Source organism: Zosterops lateralis (genome assembly GCF_965231275.1).
Source record: "Zosterops lateralis genome assembly, chromosome: 8".
Taxonomy (NCBI): Eukaryota; Metazoa; Chordata; class Aves; order Passeriformes; family Zosteropidae; genus Zosterops; species Zosterops lateralis.
The window spans coordinates 17847108-17864765 of NC_139768.1; the positions used below are offsets into that span (position 1 = coordinate 17847108).

The 17658-nt window shown below is 40.0% G+C and overlaps 1 protein-coding gene across 1 annotated transcript in view; it reads right to left on the minus strand.

Annotated features, from left to right (window-relative positions):
- Positions 1-17658, minus strand: part of LOC310912031 (VPS10 domain-containing receptor SorCS1-like) — a 262422-nt gene that overhangs the window by 175878 nt on the left and 68886 nt on the right. The window contains exon 2 of the mRNA XM_083866206.1: positions 3296-3363. Coding sequence (XP_083722332.1) covers positions 3296-3363 — 68 coding nt within the window. The remainder of the gene's footprint in view (positions 1-3295; positions 3364-17658) is intronic.

Below are 17658 nucleotides of genomic sequence, written 5' to 3' on the forward strand. Positions count from 1 at the left end.
AAGGCAGGAGTGGTTTTTCTTTGCCATGTATTCAAGAGAGATTCCTCCTCATTTGTGGGTACCTGCAGAACTACCTTTCCCCTCTATCCTTCAGAAACAGAACTCCTGATATTGGAAAACAAACCAGACATGAGATTATGTTTTCTTCCATTCCCCAGAATGAAACCCAGAGGCATGACATAAATTACAAGATGTGTTTCACCCCTTCTCTCAAACCTATTTTTGTTCTATCCTTTTCAAACAAGCAGGGAGATTTAAATTAACATGTCACTTAGGCAGCCAGGAGGAGCAACAGCTAATAACCTCTTTCAGGTACACAGAATAATAAGATATGCCCACCTTGCCGTTTCTTTCCCTCACATTAAAAACAGAGAAGCTGTCCTGGGATCTTCATAGGCACATTTACCAGTGGCATGAAGGCATGGCTGCATGGTGAGGGGGGATCTAACAGCAGAGCCAGACTCAGGACAGAGCACAGTGGGACCAGCAGGAGTTTATTCAAGGTAACAGGATAGAGGAAAATCCAAGGAAGTGCTCCGGCAGCTTCCAGAGCAGCCATGAGCACTGAGGGCCAACCACGAATAACGGACCACTGCAAAGACAAGTGGGTTGATTCTGGTTCTCCATCATTTCCCAGTTCAAAGCACTTGTCCAGGGAATCGGGATGGTTGGCCATATAAATGCAATCAAGTCCTGGTAAGTGATGTGTGCCAAGTGAAGCTGAGAGGTTCAAAGTAAGACATGTGGTTCGTCAAATAATTTATGGAATTCCTTGTTCTAAGATGCCACAGGTACTAAAAATTTTAACACACCCCAAAAGATATTGAGGAGGTCAGCTCATGGAATATTAATCCTCTGGTATATACTAAAACAAAATTATTCAGCTCCTCATACACCGTACACTGAAGGCTGGGGGTAACTTAAACCTTAAGAATGAATGCTAGTATAATATTAGAAGGAAGTGTCAGATATGATAACCATTTTCATATGGTCTTGGTGCCAGCCTGTTTGGAGACATCATGTGGGAGTTGCATATACCCTGGCTTTGAGCCTCCCTGGGACCTGCAAAGCAGCTGCACACTTCCTTATATCTCTTTCCAAGTCCTGTTTTCTTCTCTTCTCTCTCTCCTGCTCTGCTTGCCAGAGGTACCAGAGACATAAATGACTAAGGAATGTTTACCCCAATTAATATTTTGACATCTGGTAGTTTTAGAAGCAGCCCTGAAGAGAGCAGGCATAGAAACTGGGAAGAGTAAACAGGAAAAGCAGTGTGATTTTATCCCTGTTCCTTGCCACTGGTTGATGTATTCTTGGGGAAAATCATACAAGAATCAAGAAACACTTTCCCCATCTGTAAAATTCAAGAATTACAATAAGAGTAATTTTGCGGAATACTAAGATCAGGAGTGTGTAATTACTGGTGCTAAATAGACTGAGAATTATTTTGCATAAAATACTCATATTTTCACTTTTTATCAGACAATTTTTGGTAATAGAATTCCAGACCAGAGGAAACAATCAGGCTATTTTTATGTTGTTAATCACATTCTGACATTGGGACGGAGGTCAGGAAAAGTTCCCTGTACTCACTCCAGGACTGCTGCACTGCTGAGGTCCCAGCTATCTGCTGCATCCTCCAATGACATCCATCCAGTCCCTCCCTTCTCAATCAGGGCAAAATTTTACGCCTTTGTGGAATGCTCCACAGAAACCAGAAACAGGAAAGAGCGTAAGGTCATCAGCACAATTTTGTGCTGCATTCATACATCTCATCAGGAAGTGTGCTTTCCATTCTGATGGGGCTGTCCTAGTTTCAGTCAGAAAATAGTATCTCAACACAATCCTGCATCACATAAGCAGATCTTCAGCACTGTCAGCAACGGGGAAGGGGGTGCCTATGCATGCTGAAATGCCGTAACTTCTGCAATGACTGGCAAAGGAGACATGAGTGTTTCTCATGGTGAAATGGCTTAGGGTAGTCAGAAAAAACGAAAATATTTTTCAGATTTATGAATAGTCTTTTTCAAAACCACTGAGAAATTAGACAATCTAGGACAAACTGCCTGTAGAAAAACATTGCCAAAGCCACAGTCCTGAAAGATCCTTTATGTGTGCACACAACATAGTAAAGACAAAGGAATAGAAAATTGTGGCAGTAAAGTGTATGAAATTTATGCAACCCCACAAAATACTAATACTTTTGAGCATTCCTGTTACTGCTCAGAATAAATCCTAGAAGTTCTGTGTTTATTTAGGTTTTAGTCTGATTGGTTTTGGTTTTGTTTTTTCAAGCCAGTGAGTGAAGCAATAGCCCAATTTCAGCATGTACTTCATGGCAACTCCCTCCTCTATCATTCTATTAAAATCCACTTAGCTCCTGGGCAAAAAGTTTATTTGTTCTACTTTTAACCCAAAATTCTCCCTTAGAAAAGAAAACACCTCTCCTATATAAGTTTATTAAAACAAGTTCATTCTAACAAGAGGTTTGAGTTTTAAATACCCAAAGTTTTCTTCTATGCCACCAGTGGCCTATCCACCTTCAGTGACCTGCATACTAAACTCCAAAGCTTCTCACCAAAGTTTCACATACGAAACCATGAGAAAACCTCCCTTTCAGTTCATGAAAGTAGTACTAGGGACACGAGAAAGAGGAAACTCCTCTTGGATTAATTTTTCAGAGAAATAAAAACAGGCACCATCTGCTCATATTGAATCCAAACAACTGCCTTAAGAAACTATTCATGGCCCATTTTTTTTTCCTTTGGTTCACATAGTGCATGATATGCTTTTAAATCATGAAAGTATCAAAACATTCCCTATAAATTAGTCCAGCAGTCAAGTTCACACAAGTGGAAATCAATTAAGTATTATTAATCCCATCAGCTCTAATCAACAGACGTTGAATACTCACTCAGGTATTCCCCCAGTCTGAGCAACACTGGCTTTTCATAAGGATCATTTGGGCAGACCAGCCATGAGATCCTTCATTATAAACAAGGACTTTGGGCTGTTCTCTTGTCCCAAAATTAAACCAATTGGTTGATTTCAATCTGAATAAGATGGGAAAGGGGAAATCAAAAGACAGAATATCTGAGAAGTACCTTATCTAGCTGAAACAAGACAATCAGACTTCAACCTTTTTGTCCTTGAGTATGAAAGAACAGGAGTGAGAGAAGGTTTAGTTAGAAACCTTCCAGCACTTTTAAAGAAATCTAATTAAATTCAATAAAAGAACTGTATCAGTATTTTCCTATTTAAGTAAGGTGGTAATTATTAAGTCAATTTATCTCCATACCTCCAAAGAGAGCTCTCTGTGATGCTTCCCAGGTTGTAGTCATACAACTTTGTCAGAATTAGAATCACCTAAAGGCAAAAGAAGAAATCATGGTTAGTCTTGAACAATTACAATCTCACAGAACTGAAATGACCCCGGGGAGGGCTTAGGATTCCTTTAATGGGTGCTTAACATAATTGAATGAATTGTTAAAAGCATTTGCCTAAACTGACATGGAAAGAATTTGCAGAGATATATGTTGAGCCAATTGGACCTTTTTTTGTTCAGTTCCTCTGCATGACATAGCCAACAGGTTCTTCCCTTAACCCCAGGAGGCAGAGTGCAGTGGGAATGAGTGCAGAGCCAGACAGAGTTTTAGGAAACAAGACAAGATCTTGCATGCAGTAGAAATAGTGACTATTTTCTGCTCTGTTTCACAGACACTGAAGCTGCTGATCCTTTTCATAGCTGTGGTGCACAGATAACCCACTGGCCTGTCTCCAGTCAAACACTTTCTGGTTCCAGCAGATGATCTGACACAAGCAAATGATCACCAGTGGACTGGCTGGACAACAGGAAAAATCTCAATTAGGATGATAGTTCAACACCTGGACAGACTACCCAGAACTTCTATAAAGCCTCCATCCCTGGAGTTTTTTAACACCTGGCTAGACAAAGTCATAGCTGACCTGATCTACAGCTGGTGATAACACTGCCTTGAGTAAGAGGTTGAACTGTGGACCTCCAAATATCTCTAGCAGCCAGTGCTTCTATAACTTCACTGAAAAGTTTTAAGTTTAGCCAGAATTGAAGTGTTTACGACTTTTATTAGCTCTTTTGATAAACAGCTTTTCCCTCCTGCCAAAACAGGCACTTCTAGAATAAAATTATCTTACCAGGGGGAGGAAAGTAATTTTAGCAAAAAGAATTTGCAGCAAAAGATTTCAGCCTGCTCTTTTGTTAGTGTCTTTAAAAACTGATTTCTGACTTTCAAGATGATGAGCTTCTTTAACAAGATCTACATTTGGGACAAACTACCAGACCATTACAATTGCTACTAATTTATTTTGCATGTCTGCCTGCCAGGTCACTGTATATCTTATCCTCCTCCCTATCCCATTAAAAACGCAGTAAATTACAGACCCAGCTCTTATCTGACAAAATCTCTGATCTATATACCTCTTATTATTTTCTGCCTGAGTTCTAAGAAATGAAGCTCACAGACACACAATCCCTGGTCCCTTGATAAAATTGCCAACTTCAATCAATTTGGCCAAGCAGCAAAGAACTGTAGGAAGTTCAGTGCCCAACAGCCCAATGCCAGCTGGCACCAGCATGGCACAGGATTTGCCACATGGGGAGGCACAGACCTCACCACTGCCTTTCCCAAAGCCAAAAGCCCGTCTACCTCTTACACACGGATTGCCCTGAAACAGACACAATGGTAATTATCTCCTTCCAATACACTCAGCACATGAGACAGCAGAAAGAGCAGTAAAGGGGGCAGAGAACACACCTCTGACAAGACATGTCTTTCTACACCACAACTCCTAAATCACTCCCAGGCTGGCCAAAGCATTCCCTATCTGCAGGAGCACAAGTCATGAGTGGCTCATGGGGAAGCTCACAACAGCCATGATCCCCCTCTGCTCCCCAGGGCACTCTGACACAGACATCCCCTCTGCTCCCCAAAACCCCAGTGTGGCAGGGAGGAGCTTCCCCCTCTCCTGGCAGGTCCCTCTTTGAAGAGGGAGCCAATGAGGGAAACCCCAGCCAAAGTAGAAGCCAGAGCTGGGGTGAGCACATGTTCTTTGCCAAGGCTGATGCCAGCAAGGGCTCTGAAAGTCCTGTATTTCCATCTGCACCTCCCAGGAATGCTTATCAATGACAGCAGGGCAGCTGTCTGCTCCAGATACAGAGCTGTGTCACTGCCACCCCTCACAGCACCCTCTGGACAGGTCTGCAAATCCTCAACTCAGAAGGAAATAAAAATCAAGGGAGGAGAAGATCAGGGAAGGGGATGGGATGTTCACATAAAGCCTTTTTGAATACCAACCCAAAGAAAAGTAGCAGTGAACTCCACCCCTGCTTAGAGACATCATGTGGGAATTGCACATACCCTGGCTTTGAGCCTCCCTGGGACCTGCAAAGCAGCTGCACACTTCCTTATATCTCTTTCCAAGTCCTGTTTTCTTCTCTTCTCTCTCTCCTGCTCTGCTTGCCAGAGGTACCAGAGACATAAACGACTAAGGAATGTTTACCCCAATTAATATTTTGACATCTGGTAGTTTTAGAAGCAGCCCTGAAGAGAGCAGGCATAGAAACTGGGAAGAGTAAACAGGAAAAGCAGTGTGATTTATCCCTGTTCCTTGCCACTGGTTGATGTACTCTTGGGGAAGATCATACAAGAATTAAGAAACACTTTCCCCATCTGTAAAATTCAAGAATTACAATCAGGGTAATTTTATGGAATACTAAGATCAGGAGTGTGTAATTACTGGTGCTAAATAGACTGAGAATTATTTTGCATAAAATACTCATATTTTTACTTTTCCTCAAGTGAGAAAAATTTACAAATCTTAAAACAGCCATGAAGGAAAACTCCATTGAGAATTTTAATCTCATCATTTGAGAGGAGAAAAATTGTAATTGACATCCCAAAAAGAATATGAAATGAAAAAAATTAAATTAAAAGTGCCAATAGGAGAAATCAAAATATTTCCCCTCCAAGGGCTGAAATGTCTCTTTTGTTCTTTTTCTTTTTCCTCTTTTTTTTTTTCTTCTTTTTTTTTTTCCCTTGATGAATTTCAGTAAAACCTACACAATCTTAAAGTTCTGTAGCTGTCCTGTAACCTGGAACTGATAGGGGTAGAAAGGCAGCTGCATTCCACCACAAGTCTTTATGATATAGCTCTAACAATCCTTCTGCAGAGGCACCCCTGGACCCATCCAAACATGCCTATCAGTTACTGACCAGCTACATCAAGAACTCTAAGCAATATTGCTGTATCCTCACTTCCTAGTAAATTTAGGATAAAATCTTATCATTTAACATTCCCAAGACTCGTATTTGACACCACGCTGTGGCAGACACATGCATTTCTGGATTAACAGCTTAAATATCTCCACTCGGCGCAGGAACTATTATCCTTTGAATAGATACCTTATTCCAAAAACACATAAGAGCTTTTTCAATTAGAAGCTTTTTAATTTTTGAGATTATGTATCAGCTTCCAAATGTCTTTAAGATTATCCATAGTTTCAGCAGTCTCCTTGTGTCAGTTACTATGGTTCAAACACCAGTAATAGATCTGCTCAAACACATATGTGCAAAACAAACAAATCATTGGGCAGCAGATTAGTTATTTCTGCCCTAGAGGTCACTATTCTCTTTTCCCCTTTGTAATAATACTTGAGTAACCTATGCAAGGCCATGATTTTGGATATATTTACTTTTTCAGAAATCATTTTTCTTCTTTGCTGTTCTCATTTCTTTGTTATTTAGCCTGCAAAGGTTAGTTCATGTTTGAGATTGTTTCTTTTTCTTTTTTTCCCCTACCCTCAGTGGCTGTCACTGTGTAGTACTGAGGAACCTAATGAACAGAGACATGCATATTATGTTGTTCTAAATGTCAGAATAGGGGCTGTGAAGAAGCACAGTAATGAAATGAAAATAGTGTCTCGCCTTTTCTTCACTTCTTGCTTTGTTTTTGCTTTTCTGGGTCTGTGTGTTTTTCTCCCTTTTTTACCACTTACCAATCAATGCAAGCTAACAAGAGCAAGAAGCAAAAAAGCAAGCAAACTAGAAATAGAATGAAAAAGAACTAAAATCCAGCCTTATTCCAGCTCTGCTGTGAATACAGATAACCCTTCCTCTTGCACAAATACAAGGCTTCAGAAAGTCTGTTATTCATTAGGATCAGCACTTGAAGTGGATTATTCTGCCATGGATGGGAAAGAGAAAGAGAAACAAAACTTTATCACTTCTGCACTGACAGCTCAGAAAAAAAGATATCTGATCCTGGGTTTACCACACTCCAAAGTGAGCACACCTACCAAGAGACAGAGCACTAAAAATGGGTTTAGTTACTCACACAAAGTGCAAGAAACAGACACCTGGAAGATAGACTGACAAAAGAGGTGCTTAAACCTGGTTCACCATCTCCCAAAGGAAACAGCTCCCAGTGGCTATTCTGGGAAGGACAAGAGATTCACACCTTGGACACCACGTTTTTCTTCAAACCATAAGAATGCTTTAAAAAAACCCATATTTTGTTAATCCATTCTGACCTGTAACTGCTTTTTAAGACTTGAGATGTGAAGGACCATCTGTAGGTTTCAAAATAAATCACATAAATCAGTGGCTGGGCAGAAGAGACTGCTCTGTGCACTTGCTAGATTAGGCCCTAGGAGGATCTTTACTATCATAGGAGAAATTCTAGGGCAAACATGGCTAAATTTTTCCCAGACCTACTTTGGCTCATGACCAAGTGACCCATGCTGTTTCACCGTACCCTTCCTTGCACTTCTGACCCAGGTTTACAACTGGCTTAGATCTTTGCCTTGACCCTGTTTTCAACTACTCTGTAAATACTTCTAGCAAGGCTCCCTCAGGATACAGGCCAGAGTTTGTCCTTTACCGCAGCACAAGTTCCAAATGTAATAAATGGTTTTCTCCCCTGGCAAAAAAAAAAAAAAATATTTCTCTCATCAAACAGTGCTGAACTAGCTGGCCAGGAAGGTAGTGGAAGTCTGCACTCTGCTACTGATTGGGTTCATAACTCACTGGGAAGGAAGCAACAGGCTGCACTCTGTGCCACTGTAACTCATCTGGGGTAGTGATGTGTGTCCTCAAAGCAAATCATCCGACACTGCCACAGAGACCAGCAGTGAGGAACCCTCAGCACACTGGGTCAGGCAGCTGTAACTCTCTCCAGTACTCACTGACCATGGCAAATTTACTCCTGGGAATGCTACATGAGTACTGTGTCAAAATAAGTCCATACTCATTCAAGCTCAGCTACACAAGGACATGGATTACAAAAATCACTGTGTTCAAGGTTTGATCACCACTATTAAACACCCACTATACAATATGATCTGAGATAATCCAACTCAAGTTCATTTACATCAACAGAGCTCTTATCTTCAATATATTTTATCAGAGGTATTCCCATCACTATCCCCAGTCCTCTCAGTGCTTTCCACCTTACACAGCACAACAAGGTCTAAATTCATAACACTTTCATGGCTTTGCAGTGATAGAATGTTTTTCAACAGAACACCACAATCAAATGTCTAAAGGTATTCACTGTACCTTCTTGGGCCTTGAATTTTACAATCTTACCTACACACTGAACTAACCCTGCCCACAAAGGTGGTCCCTACAGGGGCCTTGAATCCTACAGGATGCAAGTGCTGGTTTCAAATCACAAATAGACTTTGCTTACAAAGGCAAAACCAGAACCAAATCTCTATAATGTTTTCAGACTTTCATGCTTTACATGTGTTTTTACATCATTTCAGTCAAGGCTGCAGCTGTCCTGGGATAATCCACAGCACTAAAAAACATGTACTTACTAGTCTATTTTCCTGACTTGCACACCATCAGCTTTCAGCATGAGTTGTGCACAGACTGCTCATCAATATTTTGTTGAAATCGTTTGGACGTGGTATATATTTGATAAAATATTTCTATTCTATTTGATTGCTAGCCACTTACAGATGCTTTCTGAATCAGTTTCTTGTGAGGACTGTTGATGTGGTGATCAGACATCTCCTTCTGACCATTGAAATCCCAAGAGAAAAAAAAAAAAAAAAAAAAAAAAAAAAAAAAAAAAAAAAAAAAAGTTCCCCTGCACCCCACCCCACTCGCAACCCAAGGAAAACCTTCAGGATACTATTCTGTCCTGCCTCCTTATCCAGAATCATGGATTTCAACATCTCAAGCTGCTTTCTTCTATGCCTAGGGAGCATATTAATTTCCAGCATAAGAGAACTGAGCTGCGTCTTCCTGAACTCCACCTTTGGTTCTGTATCAGAGCTAGAAAGCATCTTTTTGTAGTCATGTGCCAGCTCCACACTCTGCAGTATGAGCTGATCTTCAGGATGTGCCACAGCTTGAGGAAAGAGCAGCTGCCACAGTCTTCTCCTGTGGCACTTCCCACTCATGCAAGGAGCATGCAACACATGCAGAGCTGCTGGAACTCAGCACACCCCATCTGCAGTTTGGCTGCTCTGTTGTTACCAGCTGAAAAGGTTTAGTCACGGGCACTGCCTCACACAGAGACAGGCAGCCTGCAATGTAACCAACGTGTTACTGAAGTTCTGTAATATTTTACATACAGCTGTGTAAAAAATGGTAGCTAGATTTAATGGTGTAACTATATTTGCAAGACTCTCCTGATGAAACAGTCACGCTGCCTTCTAATTGGGAAGAGAGAAACAAATATCCAGGCACAATCAAGACAGTTTAAGTACACCTCAATGTGCAGTGATCCATGAATCCCTTATTAAACTCTAGAGATCCCTTCCATCGCCTACTTAACAGGAATGTAAGTCAATAACAAAGAAGCACTAAATTAAGTTTTCACAAGCTTGCTGGGCTGCTATAATTGAGCAGAAGCCTAAAGGACTTGAAGCTTTTCTATGCATTATGAGTCAATAAAGCATCACTGTCAGGCTGTTGTGTTTGAGAGTTTGCACATTCAAAAACTGGAAATAATTGGGCACCTATCTGTTCCCTTCTTCATCTCTACTTTCCCAGTATCATCCAGAACCCTGGGACTGTAAATAAGGAGAACACAACCAGAACACAGGAATATTCTCAATGAACTGTTCGGTGAGACAGCTACTTGAGGAAATGTTTCCAAATAAATTCACAAATAAGCCTGAATAATTTACCACTGAGAATTTTGCAGGCTGCTCATGAATAAAAAAAGGACAAATTTGAGAGAACTCATTATTTGGGGCAAATTACTTATACAAATCTTGTTCTTCATATTATTTTTAGCAACTTTATACCAGCCAGCAATACCAGGGACTCTACCAAGTACTCAAGTAGCAAGAACTATGGAGTCATGAAGACTTTTCTGATTTGCTTTCCACACGGACTGCAGATCAACAGAAGGTGCAGTGACAGAGGAGGACAACTACACAGTTATATAGCTAAACTACCAACACTCCATTTCACCAATCTCTGTTACAAAGAACCCATAAGGTAAAATTCGTTCATCTTCCTACATCCATCAATGAACAGAAAAAAGGCCAGATATTTCCCAGTATCCCACCTGTGGCACAAAAGATAGTTTAGAGAGAAAGCATTAAAAATTGTCCATATAGAGGGTGGTTCTTCCCTTTAATAACTTCCATAAGTCAGCAGATTACACCCTTCCTAATTCAAAAACTACTGCAACTATTGTGCCTCATAATAAAAGGATCAGAGAGAGCAACCAAGGACGATCAAAGACGTGGAATAACCTTTTTTTAGTGAGAAATTACTCCAACTATCAATCAAACAAAGAGACAAAGGAGATATGAAAGACATCTGTAAAGTCACGAGCGTACTCAATTTATTAGTCACTACTTTTCAGCATACACGACCAAGCAAAACTGAGAGGTTAAAAATATTATGTATATATGACTAGGGAAGTTCCTTCCCATTGCATTTCGTGGACACTATAAGCTCAAGGGGAGACAAAAGTTCAGGGGAAAAAAGCATGTATTGAGGTCAATTGAATAAAGCTATATGTAGCAATGTTTGTACAGGTTTTCCCAGGTATACAAGTTTAGCCACATTTAAAGAGAGAACATGGCCAATTCTTTTGTTCTTATAGCTATCATAGGTAGCTTTAGGACTCGTGAACTTATATAAATTTGTTATAGTTATTCCTATTTTTGGCATCTATAAAAAAAACACCTGTAGGCCAGAAATTCAATGTCTGCCAAACATGGATACCAGTATTTCCTTTCTTAATCTTGTATAATTCAATCAACAGAGCAAGATGTATGGCAGTTTCTATTATACACAGCTTACAGGGGTTCCTGGCATGGTGACAACTTTTATAATAGACAGCAACACAAATTATTATAAAGAGAGGCAAAATGCAGCATCTTTCTCCCTCAAACCTTTTAAAGATAGCCCCAGTCTCCATGCTTGTCATCAGGATGAAACAGAAATTTGTTACAGTCTGAAAAGAATTTAAAATACCAACACCAGCGAAGCAGAGAAAAGGAGACTGTAATAGCTGAAACCCAAAGGTCAAGACACTGAGTTACTGCTTTTCCTGGCTTTCAAAAGGACCCAAACCTAGGCTTATCACATTCCAGAAAAAAACACCTTGGCCACTGACATGCTGATTAACTTATAAAGTAGAATTAAATCCCCGCTTTGAGTCCTTTTTTTTCCCCACACTGAAATCCCTTTTCACTAATTCCTCTTTCATTCAATAAGAATCTGCTTCATGGAAATATTTCTGAGCAGCTCCAAACATGATTAACTAAACCAAAGAACCAAACACAAACCAAATAAATTAAAAGGAGCAAAAGGAAACTCTAGCGAGTGTATTACTGCAGAAAAAAACCCCAGAGATAGTCAGGTTTCTGAGAAAATGTAATAACCAAATTTCTTCCAGTGGCAGAATCAGGCGGAAAGATGGGAAGGAGGACAAAAACAATGGAATAGACATCCTGTCATCTTGAAATGTTTTAATACAAAGGCAAATTATGAAAGAGACAGGGTTTCATTTCGGAAGACAAAAGCTGGTATAGAGAAAATCGATTACACAGTATAATTGCATTGATGCTTAAAAGCCATTAGCATGAGAGCCCTGTGCATGCTTCAAGAGGGAAACGTAGTCTTCGGTTTATTCATTTCACTGAATACCCACATAGGCCTTTAGGGGATTATTTCAGAATTAAGACCAGAGGAGGGAAAAGCCCTAAACTACTTGGCAAGAAAATTCTTCTCTTACGCCCCATTATATTCACTGCCAGTCAGCAGCTTGTGCTAAGCTTGCAGTCACTGCCAGTGATTTGGAGTGGACACCCAGAAAGGGTGGAAGGGTCAAGTGGAGAAAAGCACTTTGCTGTTCTGTGCCTGGCCAGCTCCTGGCTTCCTGTTGAAACACTCAGAAACATTCCAGAGGCTCCAGGCTTTGCCAAGGGACAAAGATTTCAAGTGCTGAGAAACCATTTCTGAAGGAAACTTGGAAAGCTAGCAGATCTACAAGTAAAAACTTGCTTCTGAGGAGTTTCTCAGACACCTGATCTAATGTGCAAACTAGGACTGCAGCATAGCCAGTGGCAGCTAGAAGACAGAAGCACACAACACTCAGAAAAAGAAGGAATATGCAAGAAAAGACTTATGAAAACACGCCAGTCAGCCATTAGGATCCTACTTTGTAAGCTCTATTTATGGTGGTGCCATTCTGGTTAAGGCCCAGAAGTTCCCAAAGGATTTAAAAATACCCATGAACTCCAAACACACACAGTTTTTCCCAAACCTGTAACCCAAGCCTCTACTTGAACATAATTCACCCAACTCTATCTGAAGAAAGCATGGAGAGGAAAAATAGTTCAAAGGCAACCAAGGTGAGAAAGGCTGAAGATGCTCATCCTTGAGAAAAGAACCATGTCTGGGGGAAAGGGGTAGGAGATACACACAATCAAAAACCTGGGATTTATAAAACACCCAGATTGTTTATTCTGGAGCTCACTACAGAATATAAAAGTGAAAAATTAGCATGCAATGAATAATTTATTTAGTAGTTTACTATTGTTTCAACAAATCACTTTCATGAAAGCAATGTGTATTCAAGCAATAAATCACTGTTTAGCACTCTGGCACAAGCAAAAGATAATACTTGACAGTATTATTGAGTGATGTTGCATGGCCACAAGACAACTACAACAGAGATAAGGATGATATCCTTGAATAATAGACTGCCTCCCTCCCACTCCAGGGAAGAAATTAGATCTTTAAGGTAAAACTTTCACATCCTGGGGCAGCAGGGGTAGTGAAACTTAAGACCATATGGTGCCTTTTTTCCTTTAGGTCCCAAAAGTGCCCTGAAAACATTAATTGATCACTCCTTACAAGAGCTCTGTGATATAAGTTGGTTTTATTACAAACATCAAGCATGCAGAGTTCAGGAGAGTTTGTTACAGGAGGCAGGGTGGGAATATTTATCCTGAGAGCCCCTTGGTGTTCACTCTTGAAATCATTCTGCTCTGTCCTCTAACAGAGGAAGAGGTGTCTCCATAAGGTCCTGACCTGCTCTGTTAAGTCACAACTTCCACCCTGTCTAGCTCTAAAAGGACATAAGCCAAAGATTTCTATTCCCCTTCTTGCAATCCTACTGGATTTTGCATCCACACAGATGAAAACATAGACTTTTTGGATTGATCTTCAGTCAGTGATGAACATCACTACATTAAAAGACACAAGGTATGTTTTCCAGAAACTGAGAAAACAAACAAGCCTGGTGTAAAGATGATTTTTATTCTGCACAGTCTTTTGCTGCACTGTGTTGGGGACATCCATTCTTGCAAACACCTCTTCATCCAAAAACACTCTCTATGATTCCCTATGCATCTTATACCAACAAATGATAATAAAATGCATCACTCCATTGACAAACTTGGTAGGTCTCATCTTATGTCAACCCCATATTAAAGGAGTTAAATTAGAAATTAATTTGGCTCAGGCCTAAGATTCAGGAAGTGCCTTATGAACTCTGTCTGCCAACACTAACTTGGTGACTTGTTACTCCTGAACAGTGATAAGAAGAGAAGATGAAAAATCAAGTCTTTGTGTTCTCAGTGTCTCCCAAATCAGCAGAAATCTCAGGGCCAAATTCAGCACAATACTTACTTTGTGTGTTAATCCCACGAACAACACCACAAAGCAAGAATTTAGTGCACTTGGTTTGCCATGAACAAACAGGACAAACCATCCATTCAGCTTGGACTCACTGGTCTCCACAGGCCAGGAAACAGGAGGAATTAGAGTAACACAGAGCTTTCTAGTGTCTCCTTGCTCTAGAAAGAGATAGGGCAGAAGGTAAGGACAACTAACCTCAACTAATTAGATGTCTTTATTACTGAAAATTAAATCACTCCAAAACTACAGAGTGAGCCCAGTCTCCAAAAGACATTTCAACCATCACAGAGTACATTTTGCCATTTGACAAATTGTAATATATGCCTGATTAGACAAGAAAAGTTCCTCAGTTCCCTGCATTCTTTCACCCACTCTAGCTACAACTAAAGATGCCATCAGCAGCTGTTTATATGAAGCTGGAAGGCATCTTGAGACCAATTATAAGGCAAAGGTCATATTTTCCAAGCTGTTTATAGACAGTAATTTGTAAAGCTGTAATGTTACATGTTGTTAATAATTCAAGGTGGGACATTTAGACAGTTAATAGATCACCAATTCTTCTCTTTCCCACCTTATCTCTTTCTCCCCAAGGAGCTGTTAAACCATGCTTCATCTGCATTTATTCCTTGAACTTCAGGCTCAAAGGTTTCCATTTGTTTATGAAAAGAAACTTAGGACTGTAAGATGTGAGTAATCCCATAACAGGCACCAGGGATCATATCAGACATAAAGTGCACATTTCAGACTTGGGATATAAATTGCTGTTAAAGGCCTATTCTCACTGGGGCTCTATGTTCTATAAAACAGGTTGATGCTGTCAGAATGAAAACTGTTGCATTTTAGCAAAGAGAAGAGGATTTAGTCAAAACATTTTGTTAAATGAAGATATATACAAAGTAAGATTCCCCTGATAAAAACAAACCAACCAGACACAAAAAAACTCTGTCATAGAAACATGAATTAGGTTATTTCTTTTTTTTCTTCACTCTACCCCCATCCAATTTACAGCCACCAGTTAAAGATGAAACAGCTCCCATGGGTGTCATCAACACTGACAGCCAGGGCAGGACTAGCAACAAACACAAGCATCACTATAACAAGTGTTAGGGGTTTGCACCTTGGAAAGCTGCACCTATCTGTTGCTGCATTCCCACCTAGGATACCCATGGAATTTGGTTTGGCAAAACACCACTTTGAGAAACTGGGTATGTCTGATGACCTGCAGCACTGATGCAAACTTCTTCAGGAAGGAGATCACACAAACCTTCAAGCTGCCTTTTCACATTCCCACAGAAATACAGAAATTGTGGCTATTATGACAAAGTATGTCCAACTGAAGTTAATTACTCCAACTTCATACTATTTATAACTAATACATATAAGACAATACATTTAGCAGCACTGTGGCCAAAATGGCAGTCCACTCAAGTTTGGTTTTTTTTTAAAGGTTTTTATTCTTTAGAAAGTCCTTTACTGCTCTCTGTATCTTTCCCTCCCCTTCAAACTTGAGTCTTGTATTTCCTTTCCTATAATTTTTGAGCACGTTCACTGCCTCCTACTTATAAAATAAAAAGAAAGGCTCATGTCTGTCTGCTGCAAAGGGTTCATCTCTTAAAGTTAGGGGGCAAGACAGTAACTTGCACTTCTCATCTCCTCCTTCCCATGGCACATATTTTATCCAGAAGCTACCTCAAAAGGAGGGGAAAGTCTAAGTACATTACAAGCCAACACAAAAAAATCTTATTAACCCACTAAGATGTGTGACTAAGATCCCATTATCTGAAGGATAAAATACCTAAGCTGCCTTCTGCCTATATCCTCAAGGCTTTGGCAGAACGCACAGGAAAGGAACATCCCAAGTGACTGGTGAACTTCGTTTTTCCTCCTCCTCCTCACTCACTGTCAAGTGAGATGTAGGAGGAGATATTCTTATTTTTCTATATATAAACTACCTAAGTTTGGGATTTTCATGTGGTGTTTTGGGAGTAAAAAAGCCAAGTTAGTTTCTGACTTGCTCTCTCAGCACAGGGCAAAAAACAAAGGACAAAAGGATACTGGGTAGAAGCCCATTACCAAAACTACTCATCGTTTTTTTACAACACCTGACCAGTGCTGTCATCCAGGTTCAAAATTGATGATTAAAATCATCCTGAGGAAGCACATGTCCTTTAGATTTCAGATATTGTAAGAAAACAGCACTGGTTTGGTCATTCCCTCTAATGAGAATACCTTTGATATCTAAAAATATCTAAATGTCTAAAATATCTAAAACCCCAAAACTCTTTTACATTAAACAAAAGTATACCAACATGTGGGAGCAAGGAGAATTTCTTTATCAGGTATCATCTTTACCCCAGAACTTACTCACACACTCCCCAGTCTCCCTGATGGTTTTGCCCTATACCCCTTATTTAAGCTTGTTAAAAACTAAAAGCAATTTTTGACTGTCATTTTCAAAATTCCTACAACTTGAGAAAAATTTCTTTTAGTGCTTGTCAACAAAACTAATCACCCTGCCTGAAGAGTGCAGCACAGAAAAATGGCCCATTCCTCTCAACTCACTGCAGAGAAATGTATTCTTTCATGGGCTGTATCAATGTAAAAGTGAGAGCAAGAGGAAATGCATTTTTGAGTTCTCAGAATTTCAGACTCCAATAAAAACCTTTTAGACTGAAAACTTGAGGTTTCAGGATTTCTGGGTATTTTTCCACAGCTTGTTAACATTACACAAATAGCATCCTACAGATACAGAAGTACCGATTCCCAAACTCTATAGGCAAGAGTCATCCCTGAAAGTCTAACAAGGGATTCAAACACTTGAAGCTCTGGCAAGCACAGATAATCTGGGAGCACTAGAGAGCATTGGCTTAGAGACCTAATTTCAGAAGCACTCAGCAGCTTGAAAATTATCTTTCTACTCTCAGGTATTCTTTTTCTACAAAAAAAAACCCCACTTCATTTCTGAAGGCAAACCTGCAGCAAAATAAGCACCTGTCCACTTACATGCTTCTGCTTTTTCAGCATTGCATCCCCAAATTTTAGTCCACTGATCTTTTCACTCAGCCCTACTCAGCTTCCTCCAACAGCAAACCAATCTGCTCTTGCCCTTGACAAAGAATGGTTTTAAAGACCTGAATTTTGCCCCAAAGCTGGACGTTGCTTCCATCTTTCTCTCACCTGCATGCCATTACTTCTAAAACACACTAGAGAAATAGCATGGATTCATTTATTATAGCAGAGACTTCTCCTAAATTATTTCTAAAGGAAACTTTTAGCCCTGTCACCAGTTCACTGACCCATCCAAGTGCCTTACACTTACAGTCAGCCATTTATCAAGACAGGTATGAAATGAAGCTTTATATACCATTCCCTTTGACTTACATTTTACATTTGACACATGTGCCTCCAGGGGAGCACATAGCAATTTTTCCCCACCATCTCTTCTGCTTGCTCAACACCTGTCCTCAAGGAAAATGATATTTCTGTATTACTGCCTTTAAGT